The following is a 27,974-nucleotide window of genomic DNA, read 5'->3' as shown; positions in this document are numbered from 1 at the left end:
TAAGAACACTTGAAACATTGATTTTAATTTCCATACAAGTCACGGTTCTAGAAACAATGTCTAAGAACAGAAATCTGACAACTGTATCACCACTTGCTTTCAAACTATTTCCAGAAGACAAAGTTGAGTTGCTACACAAATTCCAAGTTAATGGAAGAGCTATAGTCAAAATATATTTGTATGAACTAGAAACTCTAAAATTGAATTCTAAAGTGAGCAATTTGAGATGAAGATCAAGGCCAGCAATGCACACAGTCAACACACACCATCTGTCTCTTCTATCTGTATTCCTCTGCAATCACCCAACCCAGAACTATTTGGAAATGAAGGTCTAAGGCCACTAACCTTGGCAAGCAACGCAAAAGGATTTAGAGTGAACTCTTTACCCTCATTTCTTTATGGGTTTAGAATCCAAATCTCTTTTAAGCTACTCCCAAGAGGTTGACAGCATGGAAATGATGACTATGCATATTTTAGAAATTTGTAAAATGAAATTGTATAGAAATATAATTTTCAGTACACTGCTCTCCTGTAAAATAAGGCACTATTTTTAACCCATATTAAAGGATTGCTCTCCAAAAAGCTTCACATAGGCTTTTCTGCATCCCACAGAAAACTAAAGCTGCATTTTTAAAATGCTTCTTTAATACAAAAACATGAGTAGACTGTATAAACATGACAACAATTACTCTCAATTAGATGAAGAAATGCCTGATGGTTAATTTGGATATTGCATTTTACTTCCTGAGTCCTGGCAACCTTCCTGGATGCTTTTTTCCCCCTTTAATTTCTCTGAAGTATTCTACAATGGATACATTTCTTATATTATAAACATGAGGCAAAATTCATTAAAGGAAGGCTGCAGAACTGCCTTTTGTCTTTTCTCATTAGCAAGTAAAATTTTCTGCAGGGACACGGGGCCACTTGGATGTTTTAGGAATAAAGGGAGGAGGCTTCTGCATAGAAGAGGTCCCTGGAGCAGCTGTTTCTAGACACAGCATGCTTCCCTTGGGTCTAACAAAATTCACAAAAGGAAACCGATTGGGATGAGCCATTCTATGACTCCACACTCACCCTGCTCACAGAAAGGTTTTACGCTGCACAGAGGCTGATAGAAACATGATGGCTGATGGCTCAGTCATGATGAGAAGGACCAAAAGGTCCCTCTGCAAGAGAGGTCTCTAGCAAAAGACAAATTTGAGTCCGACTTCAGTTCCAAGCCTGGTTAATTTCCCATATTACACTATTCCCAAGAGCTACATACATCCTAAAATTTTTAAAGATGCGGGGGAAAAAAATACACAACCCTGTAGGAACTCTCTTTTGTTTCTGTGTCCAATATTGCTCAAATATCTGCAAGAGTAGCCACAAGAAAGAGAGAAATAATGAAGTTGTTCCCTAAAAAACTCTATTTTTCTCTAAACATGAATACAAGGAGATCTTTTCAACAGAATTTTAACATTGCACTCATTAATTAAATCTCAACTCTGACAGTTTTTATTTACATCAACTCAGATACATTTTTATCTAATGTGAATTTTACATGAATTCAACCTCAGAGTGAGGGGGAATATCAAAGGAAGTTATGTCAAGTAATTATTCAATCCGTTTCTCCAGAGACAGCAAATTTAGCAAATTTAGAACTGAAGGGCCATGCAGTCAAGGTGAAGTCACAGCTTTTAGTTCTCTGTCAACTGAAATCTGTACACGGTGTTAAAATAATATGGTCTGTCCCTGAAGCAAAGTTCACTGCTATTGAAAAGAAAGATATTGAAAAGTGACTTTTGCCCCTGGAAAGCCTCTGTTTCTAATCCATGAGCAGCATATTGATGCCACAGGATAATCTAGAGATCTCTCAAGGTCATTCCCTCTCTCCTCAGCATGGTATTTCAAATATTTTTTCCTTCATTTGCCTTTGCTGTGGTACCACAGCCATGACACACAAATTCCAAAAATGAGCCAAGCCTTATAGAAAGAAATCAACTTTGACTCATTTTAATTTCAAATTCAAGTACTCCATCAGATCATCCTTGGGCAGCATTTCAACTCCCCCATGACTCCTCAAAGGCAAAGCACATGGATAAACCTCACAATTTAAGATCTTCCTTACATGTAACACAGCTGCATCCTGAAATCAAACATGTAGTAAAAGACACAATCACTGCTGTAGCAATCAGTCATCCAGACAAGACAGAAATAACAACTGACCTTCATGAGATGCTGATTTATCCATTTTGTGAATGTCTTCTTTTGTACTTTGTCACGCTCATCTAGAGGAAAAAAAGGAAAAACAAATGTTTTAACAGCTCTACAAATCATGTGGAAGATTTTTTATTAAGACCTTTAGAAAATCAATTTTCTAATAAATTTTAAAAACAGAATAGCCTGCAAAAGCTCCAAAATGTCTAATGAAAATAATAGCACAGAAAGGGGTTTTTTTCAGTACATCACAGCATGATTTTCTTGACACTCCAGGTGAGTTCCTCCAGGGCAACAGTGGCCGACTGACAAAAATCGAACTGCCTTGAAAAAGTAAACTGGCAATCACAATGCACTGAAAAGGTCATGGCAAACTCTTTAATACTATAAATGCTACTCATGGTCTATATAATCAAATTGTTACTAGTGTATTAGGCAATAGAAAACTTGTGATATGAAAGCTAACTTTTTCAATCATTATGCTTTTCAACTGGCACAGCACCCTTGTTCAAACACACAAGGGCTTGGTACAGCTTCAGCCAGGGAAAGGACTCCCAACCCTCTGCAAAATAAGCAGGGATGTCCACCAACCCAGGTATGGGGCCCAGCCAGTGCCAGCAGTTTGCTCCCTGGCATGACAGTCAGCATCAATGATTGCCCATGAAATGCTGAGCAGAAATAATAAATGCAATGGACTCAGGGTAAGAAAGCATCCCTATTACCGCGCCTGAGTGGGTCGCAGCTGGTGAGAGAGAGATGGTGAATCTTGTATCTTGATCAGAAGGCTTATTTATTAAGATATTATATATAATACATTATTACTATACTAATAGAATATAGAGAGAGGCTTGCAGAGCAGGTAGGCTAGGCTAAGAATAGAAAGAAAGAATCTATAACAAAGTTGTGTCCAGGGACTCAGTCCCCTGGCTTGCACTGGTGATTGGCCCTTAATTATAAACATAGAAAATGAGCCAATCAAGGTGAATCCTATTGCATTCCACAGCAGCTGATAACAATTGTTTACCTTCCCCTCTGAGGCCTCTGCCTTCCAGAAGACACAGAAATCTGAAAGAAAGGATTTCTGTGGAAAAATGTCTGCGACACATCCCACTTATGGGTAGGGAGCACGAGCATGTGTTCTGCCAAGCCACACTGGGGAAAACCTAACCACCACCCCAGCACAAGAGTTATCTCCAGCTCACTGAGCAGGGTCACAGCCAGCACAACTGCTACAGAGCCTGGTCACCATCCCAGGGCTCCCCAGAGCAGGAGTCACAGTGTCTCAGGACTGGCACCACCTGTGCAAGTCGAAAATAGCCAGAGCCCTTCAGCCCTGTACAACACAACTGCAGCTGTTTCATTGACTCAGGCTACTTGCAGTGTGGCTGAGAATGAACAATGAGCTCAGGTAGCAAAACAAAATCCCTGTGTACCTATTGCCGTCACTAAAAGACTGAACCAGGTCCTGTATTTTACTTTAAAAAAATACAGTTTTTAGGTTGGTCAACTATAACAACTATTAAATTAAAATAAATTCACAGAAGGTCTTTCAAATCCATAGTGTGATACTGAAGTCTTTCAAAACAGCAAGATATACAAGAGTTCATCCTGGGCCAAACTGAGCACCTTATGGGGTTCCTAACAGCAGTGAGAAATGACTACTGAGGAACAAAAGCAAAAACAAAACAAGTAAAAGCCTGTGAAGCCTTTGCATAGTCCTTTTATGTGACTCACAGACTTTCTACATGTTCATTCGTATCTTTGCATTTAATAGCTATAGATACATTTTTTTCTGGTTTTTTTTCCAATCCTTTTTAACACACCCATAACTTTTATAGCCACAGCCCACTGTGGCAATGAAATCTTCAGGCAGAATGTGAACTGTGCTTGTACGTTCAACTCTGTGCAGAAGAGTTGCTGTTTCCTAAATGCTTTTCCACACCACTCAAGGTATCCTAAGCTTCTGGCATATGCTTTTTTCCCCTACTTCATAGCTCTACAGTCTTTTATTCTACTTGAAGACCCAAATAAAGAGGAGATAGAGAAACTAGAGAGCAAAGCTGTACTACTGGGGGAAAAAAATCTGGCAGATTAAGAAAATCTTTTGCTATACATACATTTCTCCATAGCCTTCACCTAGCAAGACACCATTTCTGACGTAAGTTATTTATCATAATAAGGTGGAAGATTTGATTAAGTAAACGTAGAGAACAGAAAATATCAGAAATAAAAAAATTCCAGAAACACTTTCACTTTTAACTGTTTCATTCTGAGTAGCTCTTTTAAAAAGAACACAAAGTTTCTCAACTGCAGAATTTCACAATGTGTCCAAAGTGTCTTTTTTACTAAGGTAATCCCACCTAGTTTTGACCAAATACACAGAAATTTACATTTTGGGAAATGTTACTTTAATGACAGTTAGAAAAACAAAAGGTTGAAAAATCCCCTTTCTTGTATCATGTATGTTAGAATACAAAGTCACTATTCATTTCAACTCTGTTTTCAATTAAAATGCTAACATACACAAAAGAATTGATGGTCACTACCCTCGTTCCTTTATATATACATATATATTACACAAACGCTCAGAAAAATTCCATAACTGACAGACCCAAATGCATAAGGAAGAGAAAAGCTGACACCTGTCATGTTGTGACAGACATCAGTATTAAAGGGGGGAAAGGCCACCAAAACACCACAACTGCGATTTTAAATCTAAAACCCAAGTGCCCCCAGAACAGCAAATGCACGCCAAGAGAAAAAACACAGCGCCAGCGTTCAGTGTGCTCGAGCTCAGAGCACAGCACACCAAACCCAGCTCCCCAGATGAAGCAGAAAACAGGTAAATGACCACATGAACACCAGCTGAGGAAGGAAACCCACAGAAAGCCCCCGCAGAGAGCTGTGCCCTGTCCCGCAGGCAGCCCCGCTCTGGCCGCGCTACTGACCCATGCAGCACATGATCCCCACCAGCTCTGCATTCTGCGCCCTCTTCTCTTCACCACACTCTCTCATTCTGCCCTTGGAGACTTCAGAGCTCCCTTTCTCTTCAGGGAAAGGAGAGCCAAGGAGTGACCAGGGCTTCCCCTGCCTGACACAGAGTAGCAACACCCCTTTTTTAAAAAAACAGGAGCAAACAGCCCATATGCTGTCCGAGCAGTCAAAACTGTGAGCCCTCTGACTTTAACTCAGAACAACAAGATAAATATTAAGGATCTGTGTTTGACGGGTTTTTTTGAACGTTAAGGTGCACTAATACACATTTGAGTACAAATGTTGAACTTTCCAAACAAGGAAGTCTGTTTTTTTTCCCCTACCAGCAGCGAGCAGCAAGGAGAGAGTCACCCTGAACCCAGCAGCCAGATACTCATTAAGGTAATTTAAGAACACAGCTGAAGCAGGAGTTGCAGAAAGAAAGCACATATTGTTAGATAATCTGATCTATAGATTATCACAATAAACCCTCTGTGGCTAATTAATCAACTTAAGCTCATCCACTTTTATCTGCAGACAATATTCATATATATCAGACAAACTCAAAGTTTTTCATGCTTTATGTGCCTGGAAAGTAGCTCAGTAAAATGTCACCCGTCTGAATAACTTCACAGCCCATTTTAAGAATGTACACTATAACACAGAGGCATCTAAAGAGGTTTCAAATTGGAGTATTTTGGCTTAAAAATCAGTTGCTGCAACTAAGGTCTCCTTCTGTGCACTTTTGATTTCCTCAATTCCAAGCGCAAATTGAGGAGCCAGATCCTTCTAACACCAATGCTCCCTTCCACAAACCACCAAAATTACATGGCTCAGAGTGTCTGGAATCAGAACAGCTTCTCTGGAAGTCAAGTTCACTATCAGGATTACACCAACATATGGCATTGATGTCTTTTCAGTGCTCTCCTGGGGAGAATCACAAACCTGCTTAGGTTGGAGAAGATCTTTAACAGGTAACAAACAACTGCCAAGTCCACTGCTAAACCATGTCCCTAAGTGCCACAGCTAGAAGTCTTTGAAATACCTCCAGGGATGGTGATTCAGTTACTTTCCTGGACAGCCTGGTCCAACATTTGACAACCTTTCTGTGAAGAAATTCTTCCTAATGTCCAACCTCAACCTCCCCTGGTACAATTTGAGGCCATTTCCTCTTGTCCTGTCACTTGTTGCTTGGGAGAAGGGACTAACCCCACCTGGTTACAGCTTCTTTTCAGGCAGTTGTGGAGGGCAGTAAGATCCCCTCTGAGCTTCCTTTTTCTCCAGGCCAAACACCCCCAGCTCCCTCAGCTGCTCCTCACAGCCCTCGTGCTCCAGAGCCTGCCCCAGCTCCCCTGCCCTTGCCTGGACTCACTGCAGCCCCTCAGTGTCTCTCTCACAGTGAGGGGCCCAGAGCTGGACCCAGCACTGGAGGTGAGGCCCCGGCAGTGCTGAGTGCAGGGGGACAATCCATGCCCTGCTCCTGCTGGCCACACTATTGCTGACACAGGCCAGGATGTCCCTGCCCTTCCTGGGCACCTGGGCTCACACTGGCTCATGATCAGCCACTGTGGATCAGCACCCCCAGGCCCTTTCCACCAGGCAGCTTTCCAGCCCCTCTGGCCCAGCCTGTAGCACTGTGTGGGGTTGTTGGGGCTCACATGCAGAAGCCACTGAGTGCTCCTCTCCACCTCATGACAAACCTGAAACCTTCTCTGAGCAAGCACACCAGATGCCACCAGCTTGAATGACCAGAACAATGTGCCTGTCTCCACAGTGACATAAGGAAATGCAAAATGAGTGCAGGAATACAAACTCCTTATTCTCCAGATGAGCTGCCAATTTCTGCTTTCTTCATTCTAATGGTGACAGTATCAAAGTTTGGAGTTCCTACACCCAGTGACAGACTTTAAAAAAGAAATCTCATTTACTTAGGCAGCTTTTGGCATTGCTAAGTTATGTTTGCTTCTCTGCTGATACTGTTTTGCATACATGAATGGCCAGATAGTCAACAGGTTTTTCTACATTTGCCTGGGTAATTTGCAAAAGCCCTGATAGGGGGTTTTCCTGTATTTATATAAGAAAACTCATGTCATACTCTTATATATCACTTACATTTATACTCATATACAAATGCACTAGTTTTTCTATACATATTGTTGCTATTTATAATATGTATTGTATTGTATTGTTTAGTACTTTTTTAGAATACTGATGTCTATAGCATAGAAGAAATGCTACTCATTTAAGAACAAGTTATTCAATAATGTATTTCATGTTGTTGAAAATGGAGCACCAATTCATTCATCTTTTTTTAAGCTCTGAACACAAAATTCATTTAATGATAGGGTTTTCTCTGGTACTGCTAACATTCCTTCTGTAAGGTAGACCCTGGTATCTCCAACTACACATTCAGAAAATAGAGCATAATAATGTATGGTCTCTTGGGAAAGCATTTGTTTTAGGGCATTACCCAGAATCACAGAATATGTGAGAAATAGGGAACAAATCCAATTCAGAAAATGCCTTATCTTGGAGGCTCCTGCCCATCCAAACTTGATCCTAACCTTCTCACAGGCCTTCCATGCCTATACCAATTATTAATTCTTGCTCATTAATTAGGAACTGGGAGACAGGTTCAACAAACCCATCATCATCTGAAACAGTCTCCAGGAAGGTAAAATCTCACTTCAAACAAGGCTAACTTGAAAAGTTAAAAGTACAGGTTTTTCCAAATGGAAGGGTTGAATAACGTTAATAACAGGTAATAATCTTTCATATAATTAGTGATTATTCTTAGTTATAGCCTTACCTAGGTCAATTTAGGAGCAAATAAAATGAAACTCCATTATGAAAGTGTATGAGTACTGACCAATGCTATGAACTGTCAGCTGTTGTGTCAAACTTCCATTAAGACACATAGAATGGAAAACCTTACATACTTTACCAATGCCCCTTCCCATAATAAAAAATTCTTATATCCTTCCACTGTAAAAATATCAATCTATGGTAAATGTTGTAGAAATTCTAAGAAATACTGAAAAAATAGATTTAGAGGCCAGGGGTTTTTGTATAATCAACCCCAGTACAGTAGTCAAGAGAAACAAGTCTACAAGGGTGATAGTTGCAGGACCAATCCTGAACCTCTCCAATACTTAACCAAAGTGACAGAGAATTAGAATTGTACACTTAGTATTTATCATGAAAATTTAGGTTGTTGGCTAAAGGATCTCCAAGTTATTATCTTCACCTTCAGAAGTCCTGGGTGAATATGACAGTTTTCTCATAGTAACCTCACATGAGAATCCAGCTTCTTCTTAGGCATTTGTTTCTTCTAACAGAATATTTTGCTACGGATAGTGCTTTATGTTTTATATTTCAAAAGAACACTTCATGCATTTTAATGTATAATGGTGCTATTTTAAATTCAGATGTTGAGTAGGAAACATCTGTCATGCTTAAGAGCAACATTTTATATTTTACACCCTCTAATTTTTTTTTTTTATTTGATCACCTTCCTCTTGGATTTATGAAATCAGAACTCGCAATATTTCATTTATTTCCCTGTTGGCATTTACAGGGCAGTTTAGGGAATAATGTCAGTAGTTTGTAGGAACTTGTCTTGGAGTCAACATCACATTCTTTTTTTGGTTTTAGAATTGAAAGGAGGCCTTGTCATCCAGATACAAAACAAGTGCATAACTAGAGACAGACTGGAAAGGTACACAGTTTAATATAGAAGAAAGGTAGTTATGGGCATGGATCAAGAGAGAGGTATGGTCCACATGTGAGAAGGAAGAATTCAAGCTAAATATATATATAATTATACATATATTTAACAAGTCCAGATAGTGAAATCTGGATAAGAGATTTCAGATAAGTCACAATGAAGGGGTTTCACCTTGTTGAAAGAATTGCAAAGCAAAAAACAAAACCCCCAGAGGCAGCAGGGCACACGAGCAGTACACAAAGGACCCCTACACATAGGATATAGCCTACTCTTTAAGAAACACAAGCAAAAATGAATGTGGTTAGACATTTATAAGTAAAGCACTAACTCTTAAAATGTATCATTTAACTGAGGGTCATTTAAAAATAATGAAAACCTAAACCCCACTTTTAAATTCTTATTCATTCAGGTGAAATTATTTCATTCCTCTTTCCCACTTTCTGCTTATTCCATCACTTCCACATTCATGACAAGCTTGAACTCCAACTCATCTGGCCTAGGGATGGGACATTTCAGCTACCACTTATGTGGTGGTCCACACATACACAAAGAGGCATGAAAGATGCTGCCACTGCATATATATGGCATGAAAGATGCTGCCACATGCAGCTTTCCAGAAAAAAGGAAGAGGCACAAGGAGCTCCTTTCCCACTGTGCTGCTCCCACATACCTGAAACTTGAAACTGATGCAGTGCCACAGGGGAAAGCTGGGTTATTCAAGCAAAAAGTTTCCATCAGCAACCAGAATAACCTCGGGGAAAATTCTCACATCCAAAACAGTTTTTATTTATGTTTAAACCCTTGAAGAAGAGCTTGCATTATGTGCTGGTGTTTCCATCGTTGCTAGTACTATTTTTAACCACATACCACCCAAGGATGAGAAAAGTCCCACTGGATCCTTCTGACTTGTTACCAAGACATTCACTTCCAGGTGCCATGAGAGGGGAACACTGCTGAGGTCAAACAGGGCTTCTCCATTGTTTCCCACAGTCAACTGCCACTCTCACAAATAAAAATTTGACAATTGGGATCATCTATCCTGTGTTTTTCCAGAAAATGCATCCCACTCAATACTGCCCTCTGTTGAGGTCTGCACTGGTTTGGCAAGGTTCTTTCAAAAGAATGGCTCCTCTTCTGCATTCTCCTAATCAAACTCCCAAAAAATTTCACTTTGTATATCATGTCACATCAGATGTGGAATGGAACACAACTATGGAAGAATTTCAAATTTACACCTATCTTAAGCTTTGTGTTGTTCATTTAAATAGCAATGAAATACAAACTTCAAATTTAGGTCTTTTAATTTTTCTGGTTGCTTCAGTTAAGTCAGTGAAAAATTTAAATCTCTTTCCAGTTTAATTTCCTCTGAAAACCAATCAAATCTCACACATTGGGATGAAAAGTCACATATACAGCTGATCTGATTACAAAGATGAATCAGAATAAAAAGTTTTGCCCACTTATTCTGAAATCTCATTCCCCTTCATGCTCTATTTTTATTAAACTGTGAACTATATGCATTAAGAGTTGAGAATGAACTAGCAATTATTCGGGTTTTTTTGGAATTTCAGTCAAATAAGACCAAACTTACACTCATTGTGAAGTTAACAGCTACATTTCACTAAGCCCCCATTAGCTTCTGTCATTAAGGTTCAGCCTTCATTAAATACAAAACTGTTTAGAACCTCTGACATATTTTTTCAAGCAGAATATTTTTATTTCTCTTTTACAAAATAGTATTGGAAATTTCACTTGCCATGTTGTTTCTGTGAGTATGCATTCAGCTATAAAAATGCAAATATTTTCAGAAAAAATGCTCTTTAAAGAAATGAGCAATGTAATTTGTAGGCTGAATGTGAACTAAATTTGACAACAGACATAAATGCATCAAAGACTGGCAAGTCTTACAAAAGCTGGCAGAAAACACACAATAAAAACTACAAGGACTGAAAATAAACTGGACAGCTTCACCGGTTTTTTTTGCATTACATTCAGTCATCAGTGAAGTGGGCTTCCCAATGAAGTTGTCTTGAATGCAACAGCTGCAAACATAATCCAAAGATATTGTCTTTTCCTCTGTGCTTTACTTGATGCATGTTTGTTCAGCCAACTCCAGTGACCCATCACAGCACCCTCCCAGCCTTCCAAGCAAAGGAGTGAAACAAAAGTGCAGATTAATTCATGGAGAGAAGACTTAAAATATTACAGAATTTTAAATGCTGTGATCTGGAACTAAACTTATCTTCGAAACTCTGCAATTCTTTGCAGTTAATTATCAGGATAATCTGTTTGATTAATATGTCTATTAAAATCTGAAATCAATTGTTTTGATACGTTAGTAGTATACTTGCAATGAAACGAAAATAGCTATAAAATAAAAATAATAGAAGTCCTTAGTCACATGTAAATTCTATTTGCTCTTGTAAAAGGCTTTGCAAAATACAGTGCTCTGTCTGAAATATATGTTGCTACCTTGCTGTAAAACAAAACCCAATGTTTAGCCTCTCATGCCCACTATAATCTGTTAAATTATTAGATGGGCTTATCAGACTCTCATACAGACCCAGCAATAAAATCCTACCATTAGCTGCACCATCCCCTCCAGCTGCACACACACCCGTTCATGGCTTTTTTCTTACCCAAAAGACACAATTCTATTGCCAACAAACAAGCACAGTTCCCTGAGCCTATGTAAGATACTGATCTAGCAGGAAGAACCCCAACAGTCAGCCAGGAGGAGAAGACTTCTCTGGAGCCCTGGGAGCTCAAGCTGCCCACATGGCTTGGGTACATTTGCTTCCTGGACATAGGGAAGACCTCAGAGTCCTGTGTCAGACTCTGGCCACTCTTTAACAACCTATTTTGAGTAACTGTAGTAAACCAGTTGTACCTGGGACCATGAATTCATACTCCAGGCCACAGACATTTTTCAGCTTATGAACAGCTGCTGGGGCTCAGCCCTTCCCGGTTTCCAAAGCAGCTGCTTCCCAAGTGATCATACATGACAACCTGAATGCCAGACAAGCTTGATTAACGTCAATATTCATACTCCAGACTGACATCACTGATATCAAGAGATATTTGCTGAAACAAAAAGTCTAAAAGGCACAACACAGAATAGTGTTTTATAGTCTGCTAAAAACAAAATAAGACTTTTTGATAGTTTTGGAGGACAGAATTTAATCCTAAGTGCAGATGAATGGGCCATCACTGAACTTCCATTGGTTCTGACAGAGGTATGACCACCTCCAAAATCCAAATCAAGACCACGTGCAGACAAAATCACACAAAAAAAATCCAAACTATAAGAAGAATTGTCTCACCATTTAAGCTTGCGATATCCTGTAATACCCCTCAAACCTACAAATGCAGATGAACGTGAAACCACAATATGCAGCAAACAAATGCTTTCAGTCTTGAAATCATTCAACAATTTGCTAACTGCACACCCATCTGGCTCCATAGGAAACTGCACTCAAATTTTCACTCAGACCATTTTCTGCCACTAGTTTGCATTTCTGCTTGAAGCAAGACGAAGAATTCAGCTGTCCTACATCTGAAATACTGCATTAAAACTGCAGGCCTGCCTGGCTTTACCATCCCATGCAAAAGATAATATGTAAAACTTAAACTACTGGAACAAGAGCCATACTTCTGGTATGATTGCGGGAATGTAAATTAATAATTTCCACAACTGTATGGAGGAAATGTTGCTATATCTCAGTGTGTGCACAGACATCAAAACCAAGAGGAACCCTGAGGGATGACTTCAAAATTCAAACAATCTCAGTCAGCCCTTTAGCATGGTTAAGTAGCTGCTTCAAAACTAATCAGAAGAGAGATATGAAATTAAGTTCAAAAAGCATTTCCTCTAGTGCCTTCCAGTCCCCGCAAGAGTGTTCTAAAAGATTCAGAATCATAAATGAAACAAGGGTCCCAGCTGCTCAAAGTAGATAGCTGAAGAATTAGACAAGAAATCAACAAGAGATACAAGCAGATCACAGGAGATACACTGGGAGATAATGAATCAATAGTGGTTACATATAAGCCTGTTCCACTTAGGAAGGAAAAAAATAATTCAATAGAGCATCCAACTTTCTTATTTAGGCATTTAAAAAAATATGAACCAATTCAGATTAACTGAAGTCACAGAAGAAAACATTCTTGTCCTCTGGAGCACTGCAGGGCTCCATGTCTAGTTCTTTTGTGCCCAGAGAGTCACTCCTGGCTAAGTTCTGCATTAGCACAATACCCTGTGGAAAAAAAACTCCTGAAGCTCAGCAACCTTCTATAGTATTTTCTTTTGTGCAGACCTCTCCCTTAAGCCCTGTAGCAGGACACATGTTTAACTATTACAAAGAGCCCAATGAAGTAGAACTGCACAGATGGCAACTAGCAGTACTGGAAAGCTATCATGAAAATAATCAGTTTCCAATTAGATTCAATTTCCAGTATTATTTTACTTCTTCCTTCTAAATGAGAGAGAAGGCCCATGTGAAAATATCACATCCATCCACCAAGACTCACGTAGCCTGTATGTAGTCCAACAAAAAACTCAGTAGGCAATACCTTGTCCTGCAAAATTTATTGTAGCACCCCTTGACTTGTGGCTGCATCACCGCATGTTAAAATTACCTCTCCAACCAAAATTTAAACTATTTTTTTTAAAGTTTGTGTGCTTGATGTAAGGACTTTAACATCACAATTGCCTGCCTCAAGAACTGTTCAGGTCATAGAAAGATTTGGCCACGAGTCAAGCACAGAATGAAGTGACAACCCCACAGCTGGTGCAGGGAGGTGTGGCTAGCACATCCTGGGTAATGTATCCTGAAAAAATTCCCACTGTGGCAGACCATGTGAAGAAGCAACTGCTCATACACCTATCATCAGTCAAATGAAGATCACCCCAAGAGATAGGACAGATGGCAGCTGAAACCACCAAACACCACTGAAGCCCCCCACAATATTCCTCTGGGGATACCTGAAACTTGGACTGTAAGTTAAACCACAGGGACAGGAACTTGAGATAAGACAGGTGGTATTATTGTCCAAGTGTTATCTCAGGTCTAGGACGAGGTAAACAAAGCTGGGGAGAAGAATGTATCACTGATAATGGCAGAATTTATGGACCACAAAGAAAGCCAACTCAGCAACAGTGCTCAAGTCAGCTCAGACTGTAATTCCTGTAGTGGGAAATCACAACCATCAACTCACAATCCACCTCAAAAGAGAAAGAGGCTAAATAATATTAGCCAATAGAATGAGAGAAATCAGTAGCCAATGAGCATTAACTCCTTTGTTTTCTCAAATGTATAAATAATGAAAAGTTTTGAATGACCTTGGCATCCCCACCAGCAGGAAGCCCAGGGTGAAGATGGATCAACAGATGGCACTGGGTGGTAACTATCTTCTGCCTAATCTGTCTTGCTCTCATCCTCTCTCCACACCCCCATTTTCTATTTCTATCTCTCTACTTCACATTTACTGTTAAACAAAACCAGTATTATTGACTTCAGCATGTGGTCTTGTTCACACCTTAATTTGGGCACAGAGAGCTCTCACTCATCAGGTCCCAATGTTTGGTTGTTGATTTTTAGTTGTTTGGGGGTTTTTATAAGTGATCAATGAAGTTCTGACACAAATTAAAAATGGGTTTCTACACCACCACACGACAGCCTATATATTTTGAAATGGTGAACCAGGTTTTAACAGAAATCCCACACTGGGAGGACATGTCTAATTAAACAAAGGCTTATGAGACTAAAGCCTATTTCATCAATCCAGTGCAAACTCAGGTCACAGCAGCTTACTGTGTGTACTGCATCACTGCACTAAGAAAACTGCAGGCATTTTTCCCAAATCCCCAGAAGCCAGTGGAGACCTGTGCTGATTTTGTGTATGTCTGTCTTTTGATCAAGTCTTTCTGCTTTTCTTTTTATACTTGCCCTTGGAGAAAAAGCAGTGGGATATGTTCCAAGAGACCCATGTAAAGGTCCTGAGAGAAGAAAAGAAGACCCAGAATAGCATTCCCTTAGCAAGCTCCTCCTCAGGCAGCCTCTCAGGCCCTCTGCTTGCATGACTGCGCCAACTCCTGAGTGCCACAGAGCAGAACTGGAGGCAGAGCAGCAATGTTTCCATGTGGCACACACAGCTCTGAACAGCACAGTCCATGGGGCCATGACCCCAGTTATCAGCTAAGACTATGAAACTGTAATCTAGCATACAAAATGCATGAATGTACCCACTAACAGACTCAGGAGAGCTTGGAAAGAGGGGATATGAGCAGAGATCTGTGTTGCTAGATTTGGTTAAATCATTAGGTCTCTCTCCCTCCTCTGATCTTCAGACTCTTTGATCCACTTATATTAAAGCAGAGTAATTTGATTTGCATGTGATGTCAAAATAATGGGAACAAGAATAAAAATCATTGAGCACTAAAAATAAAATCTCAGCAGCTGATGTTTACCCCACAGATGTATATACTGTGGGGTATACTGATACTGCCCCTCATTCATCTCCACCAGCACACTCGCCCCTTGTTCTCCCTTCAGTTTCGTAAACAATGGAAGATTCTCTGCCACAACAAAGAAATGTAAAAATAACTACTAGGATGTTTTCTGTGTTGTAGGAAGACAAAGAATACACACATGGTTTGAAGCCACTATCAGATTTCCAGAAAATAAGAAAGAACCCCAGCCAATTCAATCTAAAGACTTGATCCAAAGAAAACATTTTATTTGTAACACAAGGGTACAATAATTTGAAAATCTCATTGATGGCTTTTCTTGATTACCACACAAACCTAAAGTAAACACTTTCACTGAGTTAAACAGGTTTGATCATATTGTTTCACTGGGAATACCTACAGTCTTAATCCATTTCATAAAGACTTACCAACAAAGCATTTTTTTCATTCATGTAAAGAGAAGCCAGTTGGCTGAACTGTCATGCTGAGACATGCAAAATGATCTTTAGTAGAAAAATAGGAAAGTTATTAGACTGACACGTGACTGCTTTTCACACAGAGGATTGCTGTACTGAATATGGAGCTTCTATACAAGATATACAGCTGCACAACCATCTGGAAAAACAATAGAAAGCAACTGGAAACAGCGTGCTATGGAGGGAAGTCTACCTGGGCAGGCAGGTGCCCTGATCATCAAATTATCTTTCCCATCTTAAATTCTTACTATAGATTTCACAGAGAGCATGCAAATTTGCTGAGCATTTATGCAGCCTCTGCATGCCCCATTTAAGGCAGACTTACAATATATATTCACAGTCTATAACAAAATGAATTTCTGCCTTTAACATTACAGAGAGCTGTGAAAGTTCTATAGGATCACAAATTTTCTGCCCTTAACGAAACAAACAACCCACCTATTCAAGTAAAAGAGGAAAACCACATAATTTTTCAGTGTGGCTTTGCTGGTATGATTAGGTGTGAGAGCTGCAAACTCAGGACAGAAAAAGGAATAATAGTGCTAATTAATTAGATACATATTATCCTGAAATAATTACCACTCTGAAATTGAATTTGCACACAAACAGCCAATTAAAATAGCATATTTTTTCAGTTAACCACTTCCTTCCCATACTCATGGCTGCATTGATTAAGAAAATAGAGTAACATTTGAATCATCCATTACGATCACGTAAAATTTATCAGTCCTGAGATAATACTAAAGGTTGTTGAACAAGGGGTCAGTGAGGCTTCAGGATGATATGAGGGCAGGTAGCTGTTTCTTCATTAAATTTACTACAACCACCTTAATGCACCTTCTCATCAAACTGCACCACCACAGCCAGGGATTTCACTCTGCAGTGCAAGGTGCCAGGGCAGCACTCAGGGAGCTGGGACACCTTTGCTCTGCTGATCCCCTGGAGCTTGAGACCTAAACTCCCTCATGGACCTCTGATAACTTCCTGTGAATAGAAGCTCAGAGAAGTGTCACCACAGGTGGAGATTTGAAGGTTTCAAAGGAACTTAAAAGGTCACTTCTGAGAATTCATTGCCAAGCATAAAAACAGCAGCTGATAAAGAAGAAACACAAGAACCATGGGCATAGGGAGTTTTGAAAATGTCTGAAGAACATGAAAATTTGAGGAATGAGAAATGATATGGCAGAGAGAGCTGTGAGTGGTACTGGAGATAAAAACAAGAAGCTAGTACATTAAATAGTGCAAGAAGAGTATTCCAGGGCAGCAATATGCAAAGATAACGATTTCAGTAAAAATGAACGTTGAAGTGACTGGTTAAGCTTAGCATCTGGAGAGTTATAAAGATGGATCCTGTGGCAGTCAGTACAGGACTCAGACCTCTCTGGAGGAAAATTTACGCTGCATGCACAGGAAGAAAGGCAAGTTCCCAGAACCACTCCACAGTCTGAGGAAAGAGTTGAGAGAAGAGTCACATGTTTCAGCCTTAGAGGCTGGTAAGTGCCCTCAACAGTGACACACACAGCGGGGGAGGAAAAAGAAAAGGAAAGGTGACTGAACACGCAGACAGAAGTTTGTGGATCAATACAACAGGGAGTTCTGAATCACCTTCACTACAGCAACAGATGCCGCCAGGATGACTCAGACTGCCCAGAAATCCTGAATGGGAGGTAAGACCACCAAAGAGCCATGACAATTCCAAAGGAGTAAGGAAAATAAGGATAAGGAGGACTCCATTCAAGGCAAAGCCACTGGAACAACCACAAGGAGCAACAAAAGCAAAGGAGGAAGGGAAGTGCAGTTAGTTGTTTCAGTGTAGTCACTCAAGCCAAACAAGGTGAAGAAGGATTTAATAAAGCAAAGTCAATACAAAGTTCTTAACATGCCAAAACATTTCCTGGAAATAAAAGTAGTTACATAGAAAATCACAGCTAAATGATGGATTTTACACATCTTTTACCTAAATAAAATATTTGCAATATTAAATTATTTACAGAAAAAGCTAAGGAGTGGGAACATAGGGCAATTGTTCTTGTTTTATTTAAAGATTAAAGGATCACAGGATCTAAAAACTAAAATCAGACTTGACTTATCATGAAATATAACTTTAAGAAGTCTAATGTATGCCAAGACAGGGAACACAAGCCAACAGAAGAAAGATGACAGTAAGTGAGGCAGGCTGAGTGACAGGCCACCTGCCTGTCTCAGGCAGGGGGTTTGATTACCACCATTGGGTTTGCCAGAACAAAATTTCACTCTCCATCCAAGTTAGGACATATTTTTAGTCTTTGAAATATTACTGGACTATAAATGGATGTTGTTCTAATAGCTTTTTTTAATTATTGCAATGTAGAATTAACAGCACTTTCATGCACAGGGATTTGACATCCTAAAGGCAGAAATTGTATGCTGGGAAAGGTTGATCAAGAGCCCCATGAGCCTTGGTTGGCTCCCCCTGACAGGCACCAGCCAAGCAGGCCAAGGAGTGTTCCTGACACACGAGGCTGTGTCACAGAACCGAGGAAAGGAGACTGGGTGACAGCAACAATGACAAAAGGGGCTCCCAGAAGAGCCCAGAAGAGCCCACAGCAGCCGTCGCGCAAAAGGAAACGGAATCATGTGTTCAGCCACAGGGGGGATTTGCCTCGTCACTTACAGGGCTCTCATTCACATGGGAAGGAAACACATCCCTGCCACAGATGGACGGGCAGAGCTGCCCACGGTGGCAGAGCCAGAACCTTCCTGAACCCAAGAGCAAAGCTCCATGAAGGCTAACAGCACAAGGACTGGGTAAAGCAGGGCTCGTTGGTCTCTCTTCTCTTGTGTGTCACCACAGTGTTAAGGACAAATCAAAGTCTTGTCTTACATATGCAGTGATGCATATGAGAAACACCCCAATCAGAGCTTGTTAGGCCAAAATAGTTGTTTTGCAGCTTGCAAGCAAGGCCATGGCCAGTCCAGCCAGAGGGAATGTGGAAGGGTGTGAAGGAGGTCAGGTTATGGCACCTGGTCACATAGGTCAACAGCTGAGCAGCAGCTCTCTATGTGAAGTGCTGTATTACCCACTCTACTTTACTAAAAGCAACGTCAGATGCCACTTCAGAGTCTCTCTAAGTGCCCCAGTCCTTTAAAAGGACAAGCTTTCTTTTCTGTCCAAAAGCTAAGAGTCCAAAGCTCTGCTCGTAAGCCTGAAATAGTTATTGCCTGAAATAAAAGAATCAAATTAATTACTGTCTGAAATTACTGTAACGAAATAAGATACAAGTCTGCCTAGTCACAAGATGCTGACAAGGTATGAAATACTTGATTTTACAGTAGTCTTGTGGCAGTGCAACTTGGGCTGAAGAGAAACTTATTTACAATTTCACAGGATTTTGTCAACAACCAACTTGTTCTACACATCAGGATTATTTTACACTTGCTGCAGCAAATGCAATCTCATGAAAATTGTACTCTTTCATGTAAGGTACAGCTACAAATAAACAGCAAACCTGATCAAATGATTCCCTTGAAAACAGGCAATATTTTCTGCTAATAACAATGAAGAAGGTATGAATGAAACATCCGCAGCAAAGACGCTCTGTGAACCACAGACAGACATGATCCAGCAAAGCCCCAACACAAAACTTCTGAAACTGTCCCCACACCAGAATGAGACTATATATTCCTTATCTATAAATTACTAGGATGAATATCAATTTCTGTCAGTTTCATGGAAAAAAAAAAGTACTAGATCCAGAGTTGTGCAGACCATAAATCTGAAACAAGGAGTAACTGGGGCAGATGCTGCAGCAGCCATCCATGACTTAAAAACCAGTCAGCTGGACAAGATCTTTCAAGCAAAAGTGCAGAACACTAAAAGCTATATTTTAAACACTGTACTTTTATGACTAGAGAATTAAAGATTACTGAATATTAACCATCAAAAGGTAAAGAATTCAAAAAATATGTCTTACAGGCAAGCCTGGCACCACTGTCTTTGCAGAGGCAAGCATTTCATAGACCAATGGCTTGTGATGTTGTACACCATCACAAAAAATAAATCCAAAAAAATACAACATTTATTAACACTAAAAAGCTTAAAGCTGGATCAGAGACCAGTCCCCCAGGCAGATTTCTTTGGACTAGTCACGCAATGCTGAGGATTGCCTCCAACATCTCTGAGGGACACATGCGTGACATTGCTATGAAGGGAGAAGAAGATTATTAAGAAAACCAGGATTTTGTAAAGCATTACTTAAAATGGTAGTCACAGCAGAAGTTCTGGCTTCTGTGAAAATATGATTATTTATGAGGGAAAAAATTTCTAAAGATTGGCTCAAACAATGTTCCTAGGGAAATCGAAAAAAAAAAAAAGGACCCAAGGCTGTATTTAATTCTTTCCTTTACATCTTCACTGGACTAGCTGAACCAAATCAGCAGGGTGCTGGATGTGTTTACAAGCATAATTATGTCCATGATTTTCAAGGATACTTTTCTTTTTTTTCAGGAATCATTCAGCCTTCAGCAGAGACATTCCTCATTTTCAAGGACTCTACAGGCACTGTAGGTGTGATGGATCCTGTCTCCCCAAATGCCATCCAGAACAGCTGCACAAAGCATACTAACTAATAAGGGGCAAGAATGTCACCCTGCATTAACAGCTCCAGTTACAACACAATAGTGATTACCAAAATATTCACTTCTGGAAAGATTTCCGTGTTACTGACATATAACCTAGGTTCCCAGATTGATTTATGGAAGACAAAAAAAACCCAAAACAAACTGAACTGCAGGAAAAAGGATCAGAATAGTTTAAGAAAAAAATAATTCATGCTTAGGGTGTTAAAAATAACACAGATGAGTCATGGTTACCAACAACAGATGGAAGCTCATGCCCTGTTCAAAGTGACTTGCTTAGACATATTCAGAAAGAAACATGATAAATACACAAACACATCTGCTTTCAAAATAAATCTCTTGAAAATAAAACAAATCTGACATTTAAAACAGAAATAAACTGATGATAAATGAAAAGCAGTAACATGCCCATTGTCAGCTCTACATATTTAGGAAAACACCAGGAGCGGAGACATTAAATGTTCTCACAGTATTTTGTGAATACTCTGGAAAACCTCTTAACCCGCATTGAACACGCCTAAATAAATAGGTGGCTAAGCCTGAGTGTTTAAAAACATGAAACAGAGTAACAATAAAGGCACCAAAGCTATCCAAGTCGCTTCCCCACAGTCGTGCAGGATGTCGATGCCTGTGAGCACCACCTAAGCAGGGCCAGCGTGCTCTGAGCTCTGATGGGGAGCTTGGCTGCATCTGCCCCCACCTCTGCACCGGGCCGTGGGTCTGCACAGCAGCACAAACTGCACTTCACTTTCCCGTCTTCACACAGTGAAGTGAGGGGACAGCAAGTTAATGATAATACCTTTTCCCCCCGCCTTTTTCAACAGCTTTTGTTCTGCAAATGCGCTTGCAAACAGAAGTTATAGTTCCCTTGCACTTTTCTAGCCAAGAAAACAGCTCCCATTAAGGGAAGGGTTCTGCCATTGCTCCCTCTGCTTCTCACCACCTGAGCATTCACTAGCACGGTGCTGATGCAGTGTCTGCAGCACTGCTCATCCAGAAGCCTGTCAAGTCCCAAATCCAGCTGAATGCAGAAGAGAGGAAAAGGCAACAGCCCTGCTTGGCCCAGGAGTGATGGGGTCAGCACACCAGGCAAGACAGAGTAAGAGGTTAAAGTCACTTTGTCTCGCTGCAGCTGCAAGGCAGATCGCACCTGGCAGAGGAAATTAAAACAAATGGTAACATGTTCTGGTTGAAGTAGTCCAAGAAGGAGAAATACTTTATCTTGGAACAGGCATAAGAAAGGACAGGGACCAACTGAGCGATCAAATACACCTTGAGCAAAACGAAGAGAAATCTAGGTGACCCCTGCAGCATTTCTGTGTGCCTTTGGCTGTCCAACAACGCCGCGGCTGAACTGGCCCCAAAGGGAAGAAACCTGCGGGAGAGGTTCTTGTTTGCACTCTTTGTCACTTTGCTCCTGTCAGGGCAGAGCTGGAGCCAGCAGCAGCAGCTGGTGCAGGGGCCAGGGACTGCAGAGCGCCCGGCTGGACCTGCCTGGGGCTGGGCTGTGGCACAGGGGAGCCCCAGGAGGGATGGGCTGGGACACACAGAGCCGCGGTGTCACAGGGGCCAGTCCCGCGTCAGGTCCTGATGGACGCACCCAGCGAGCAGCAGGGGAAAGGCTGAACGACTTCCACTGCATCTGAACAGCCTTAGCCTGTCACACCACCTCTGGTGAGAGACATTTTAAAGTTAAAAATGTAATGGCATTCCACACGGTGTGTCTATGAATTTGCGTATTAATGCAAGGTGTTTATCTTCTGCAATGATTAGTCCCTGTGATAACAAATATCAACAGTGCTTACAGAAAAGAGACCATCTAATGCCAGGACATACAGAAATTTTAAGTTACAGAATTAAAATTTTACTAAGTATCTACAATGCTTCCCATTCAAGAAAGATATCTTGGTCCAAAAACTGGATTTCCACAAGATGATTTATATCGTTCAAGAAAGATTTCTTGGTCCAAGAACTGGATTTCCATAAGAGTGACTTATATCAACAATCTACCAAATCATCCTAGTTCTCTTCTTAAATGATCTTTTTCTCCATCTGTCCACACATTCCCATGCACTTGTTTTCTGTCATGCAGAGGACAGATGTATCCTCACCTCCCACCTGACAAAATGGCACTGTAATAGAAAAATATTAATAATAATAATAATAATAATAATAATAATGGGTGTGCCTTGCATCCACACAATTCTTTTGCCAAAGTTAAATCACCACCGAAACTGAGAGATTTGCATCACTATTCAGCAAAAGTAAAACAACAACAAACTGGGCCAAGAATGATGAAAATAAATGGACTGTCATGTTCCAGACACAACTACGTTTTTCACCATGCTCTCCCATAAAACACATTGGAAAGATTCATACATTTTTAAAGCTACTTTCTCCTTTGATAAGATCAGCTCCTGCATCAGCACAGGCTCTCACCCCCCATGCCATGCATCTAGCAGTGCACAGGAACACACTGAGCACAGCTGTGCTCTTCCTCCTCTGCAGCAGCTCCCAGCAATAACCCCACATGACACACACACCACATTCATCATGTAGATGAAGGCACGTTGTTGCCATTGCTTTTGTACTCTTTTCCCTCACTTGTTTAGCATTAAATGACTTGTCCAACAGTAGGGAAAGATCTTTATAGGTCAACACACTTGGGGAATGGTCTGAAATATATAGAAAATTTAAATGTACAAATTCTTGTAAAACATTGCAGATTTAAAAGCTTAACAGAAAATTCTCCTGGGTGGCAGCTGTCAATTCAATTATCTGAGCTTTAAGAAATGAATGTTACTTCAGGGCAGGTTTAGTGCTGATTTCAACCACAGCCTATGAGCTGGTCAGAAAGAATTTAGAAGTATTACAGCATCCTCTGCTATTCTAGCAAGTAAACCAAATAACTCATTTTAAGGGAAAAAACAAACCCATGATTTTTAACTCCCTCACCCTCTGAATCTGTTTCCTGAGGGAGGTACTTTTCATACTTTTAATCTTCTTTTACATCAAATATTTAAAAAGGCACTGTGTCTATCCTACAGTGGAGGTCATAAAACCTCACTCATCCCCTTTTATTCAAAGGGTCTGCATAGTAAAAGCCATCATTTCCTTATACAATTAAATACTCATCACCATCTTTTCCAACACTGGCAGCTTTAGTTATTTTTTACAGAAGATACATACAATCATTTTGGTCAAGTCATTAAAACCATACCTGGCACTGCAAGTACCTCTGGTCTTACTTGTCAGCAGCAATAAACACACACTCTGTCAAGCCCTCCCTGTTCACCTAACCTCTACTGTAAACTGTGCTATTATATAAATACCCCACAGATACAAGGGCAATCCCTTTTTTCCTATTCAAGCTAAAGATAACTGCAGTAGCTGCACTTGGGTAATTTTTTTTTTTTTTTCCCCAGTAGCTCTTTCTAAGCCATGCCAACTCTGTGATCTGGAGAAAATACAGCTTTTGTATTTCCATGTCTGATATCTGTGAATAGTTCTGACTATTCACTTCTCTAAAAAGACCCCCAAGTCTGTCTTAAACAAGTATGGTTTCAAATTCACAAAGGCAGAGGTTTTTTCCCTGGGATTTGTATGCATTTTTGGGGGCGGTTGTGTTTGTTTTGGTTTTAATAGCCTCGCCTCAATTGCTTTCAGCTTTTAAATCTTTAGGACACATATTACCAAGATTTTCACTGTTACCATCCAAGCCAAAAATCTGACCATTTGTAATATAAATTTGGATTCTTCTAAAAACAGAAAAACCAGAGATGCAAGTTTTAGTACCAATAGTGTGGTAAGGCACAAAAATAAGAGGACCAGTGATAACACTATACTTTAGAGAAATACTCACTAAGGAAAACCCAGAGAATTCTGATCCCAAATGATGAAATAAGCAAGTGTCAAGTATCACTTCTGTGTGACAAGTGCACTAGAAAGGTAAGATATTCACGACTCAATTCTATATCAGAGTTCATCAATTTTACACTTAACTCCTTAAGTTTAAGTGGCATGAGAACTTCCCAAAAATCCTGCACCAGTGTGAATCATATGCATTTTTTCAGTGACTTGACTAACCAGTGAACTCATATAATCTTGGTTAATCCTAATATGGCTAATTAAATCCTTGTATACACCTGTGTTCTTAAAAGCTTACAGTCTGAACTGAAGATGTTACAGTCAAAGAGATTCTTTGGGGTTAACTTCTGTTAACCTGAGGGAGACCAAGATGGAGACTTTATTTACATAAATGTGAGTGTCTGAGAGCTGACTGTGATTCCAAAGAGGAAAGCAGCACCATCCTTGTAACAACAGCTGTGCAGCCACAAAGACCAAACTACCCAGAGGCAAAGCCCCACTCCCATGGCCATGGTATGATAAGCATCCTAAAATGGCCTGGCATTTTCAAAAGGGCCACCAAACCCAAAGTTACAAGCCTGATGACAGAGGGAGCAGCCCTCTAAGGGGGGTTAACACAAGAATCTAAATTCCCAGCATCTGACTTCAGCTGCATAAAACTTTTGGGAAAACAAAGGTTTAGCTTCAGCTTTCAGTTACGGCCACTGAAAAATCCAGATTGTGACAAGCAGTGATGCTTCAGAACAAGAGCCATATTTAAGTGAAAAATAATAGCATCAATTTTTAGTGGTGCCCTTTTGAAGTAGCTAAAGAAGCAGATTGATGACTAAGACAACAAAAAGCAGTGACAAGAATAAACCCACCATGGGTTTCAATACTATATTTAAATCATATCTTTATGTTAGTGGAATACTACAGATGAAAATTGAAATCTTTTCTATTGACAGCTGTGGAGCAAGAGGAGTTCTATCTCCATGATAGCAAAAGAGATTGAAGTTAGAAACTTGAGAAATGTTCAAGTCTTTCACATCCCACTTCTATTACATGCACATTTGGTATCTTAGGAGACAAACAGCAAGGAGACAACCAAAACGCTTTCTGGCAGTTTACCTAGCATAGGTATCAGTGGCTTGCATTTCCAAAACAGAGACCTAGCAGAGAGACATCTTCCAGCACAGGTATTTTCAGGAGTTCCTCTCCTCCTTTCTGTTACAATTTTGTGAATTGTTTTTCACACTATGTGATTCCAAAGGTGCGTTTTTTTCATAAAAGCCAACCACTATTTTTGTGCACCATTTGTATTTGTCTCAATAATCAGCTATACAGTTTTCATAAACATTTATCACAGTGGAAGAGCAATAGTGAAAATGAGAACATTTACCTTAGCACTGCTCTTTTGGGGAGAAAATGCTCAGCTCCATTACAGGAAAATAGGATCAGAATTACATAGGAAACCACCATCATCCCTGGATACCAAGTTTGCTAGCTTCACTATACCTCCATGCTTAAGCACAAATTAGTATAATAAAAAGAGGGAAGAAGAGGCTTGGGAATGCACTCCTTACTTGTTACCAAAATAATATCCTGTTGGACAAAATGGAGGTGTACCAACTCAGCAGAAAGGAGAACGGCAAACATAAGCAAAAGGACTGAAGATACAGAGGTGCCCAGTCTTTCATTATAGAAAGTTGATAAGCTTTACTTAACTGAAACAACATAAATAAGCAACAACTACATAAGCTTTACTTAACTGAAACAACTAAATAAGCATCATCTACTTCAGGTTAACTGCTGGTTCACATAGGTTTACCTCTTTGGATTAGCAGAGAGGGAGCAGGTAACACCTGAAGTGACTAATACTGACTGATGTCACAGTATCTCAGAACTTGCACCTGCACATTTTTGCACATAAACAGTTAATAGATATGTGGAGTTAATAAATGTAGAGAAGCCATTTTTTGGAACATGCTATACCAACTAAGGAGGAAACAGGAATTAAAAGCAATATTGGAGAGTTCAATCTTCAATATTTTTAAGCCTCTCACTTGGGTATCTAAAACTTGGGTCCCAAAGCAAGAGAGATTAATTCCACAGCCTGATAAAAAAGCCAAATAGTTAAACTTGAATGTGTATTTCTGTATCAATATCAATATACTTTAAATCCTAGAAAAAGAGTCTTAAAATTCTTTTGTGGAAAATTAACAACTTATTTCAATTGAATAAACTCACTTTCTCTATTACCAATCTTAACACTGTTCACCTACAAAATATATCAAATTATGAAATCGTGATTAACAAAAAATCTTTCCTTAAGTTTTACGTTTTACTCCAAGGGCAATTGTACACAGTGTTATTTCAGTAGGGACTGACTTTGTGAAGAAAGTAAATTAACATGACTTATTTTTAAATAAACCCCTACACTCTCTTGTAACTATTAAGTATTACCATCTAATAATATGTTATTACACTCCCTGTCTCTTATTTTCTAGAAACAAGATACAAAAGCACTGCTTAATATCCTTAATGCAGAAAGCTGAGAGGTAGGGTTAATAATAATAGACTCTTCTAAGTTTTAGGACAGTGGAAACCTGGCATTGGTCTGATACAGTCCAGGATGATGGAAGGGATGCTGAAATAGCCAGAGAATGGGATTAATTCCATGTTCAGAAACCTGATCTGAACCTCTTGAGCCATATGAGAGGTAGCAATGCCAGAATGCAATATGTGTCCTCACCAAGAAAAAGGTTCAGCATATAAATAAATCAGAGTGAATTTAAAATGACTAACTTCAACTTTTCCCTTCCAGGATGAGAGCTTGGAAAGTGCTGAGGGATTCTGTCTCGTTACCTAACTACTTTTAAGAGTCATCTCATTACAGAGCTTCCAGAACCAGAACTGGCATTGGAAAGCACAGCTTTTTTTATAGGAGTCACATTGCTAGCCAAAAAAATCTTCCAGCTATGCAGTATGAACAACAGGGATATGTTCTCCCAGGCAGGCCAGCTTCCTGATTCAGCTCCCTCAAACTTAAATACCCAGACCTTGAGGAGCACGCTTACAAAAAGCAAGATGGGTGAAAATAGGGACAAATAACTGAAGGTTTAAGCTTCTCCTCTTTTGGTTTTATTAGTATTCAAATTCTAATTCAAATAGCCTAAATGATCACCTTAAGGAAAGGAGGCAATTGGTAGCAGTTGAACATTGGAACTTCTGGCTAAGCAGTAGGGTATCACAAAGAGCACCTGCAATAGCTTCAAGCAGCCTTCCAACAAAACTATATTAAAATAAAACACAAACAGGAAACAATTGCAGGCCTCTATTGTTATCACAGATGAAGAGTTAAGCTATCAAATAAGAGACTTTGGGAAATTGCAGAAAATCAAAGGTTCAATACTTCATCTGTTTTTTCACTTCACTGTTGTTTGAAGGAGTGAAGTTTGTATTGAAGATAAGTGCAGAATTAACATCACATCTTTACACTGTCTCTGGAAGATCAACTGATTCCCCATCTGTCAAAAGAGGTAGGAAGCCAATTCCACCATCTGACAACATGAAGGCCCCCCAGCAGACCCCAGACAGTCAAGAACAGTTATCACAACAAGCTGAACTCAACTGTTGGGCTGTCTCATGCGGGTAAGGCAGCTACTCA

General features: G+C 39.9%; 1 protein-coding gene across 10 annotated transcripts in view; it reads right to left on the bottom strand.

Moving 5' to 3' along the window:
• Nucleotides 1-27,974, bottom strand: part of DST (dystonin) — a 289,433-nt gene that overhangs the window by 199,586 nt on the left and 61,873 nt on the right. For all 10 annotated transcript variants that reach the window (XM_063150658.1, XM_063150659.1, XM_063150655.1 and 7 more), the window contains one exon: nt 2,209-2,270. In XM_063150658.1, the coding sequence (XP_063006728.1) occupies nt 2,209-2,270 (62 nt within the window). The remainder of the gene's footprint in view (nt 1-2,208; nt 2,271-27,974) is intronic.

This window comes from Melospiza melodia, chromosome 3 (assembly GCF_035770615.1).
Source record: "Melospiza melodia melodia isolate bMelMel2 chromosome 3, bMelMel2.pri, whole genome shotgun sequence".
Taxonomy (NCBI): Eukaryota; Metazoa; Chordata; class Aves; order Passeriformes; family Passerellidae; genus Melospiza; species Melospiza melodia.
This window is presented reverse-complemented; position numbering and strand designations above follow the sequence as displayed.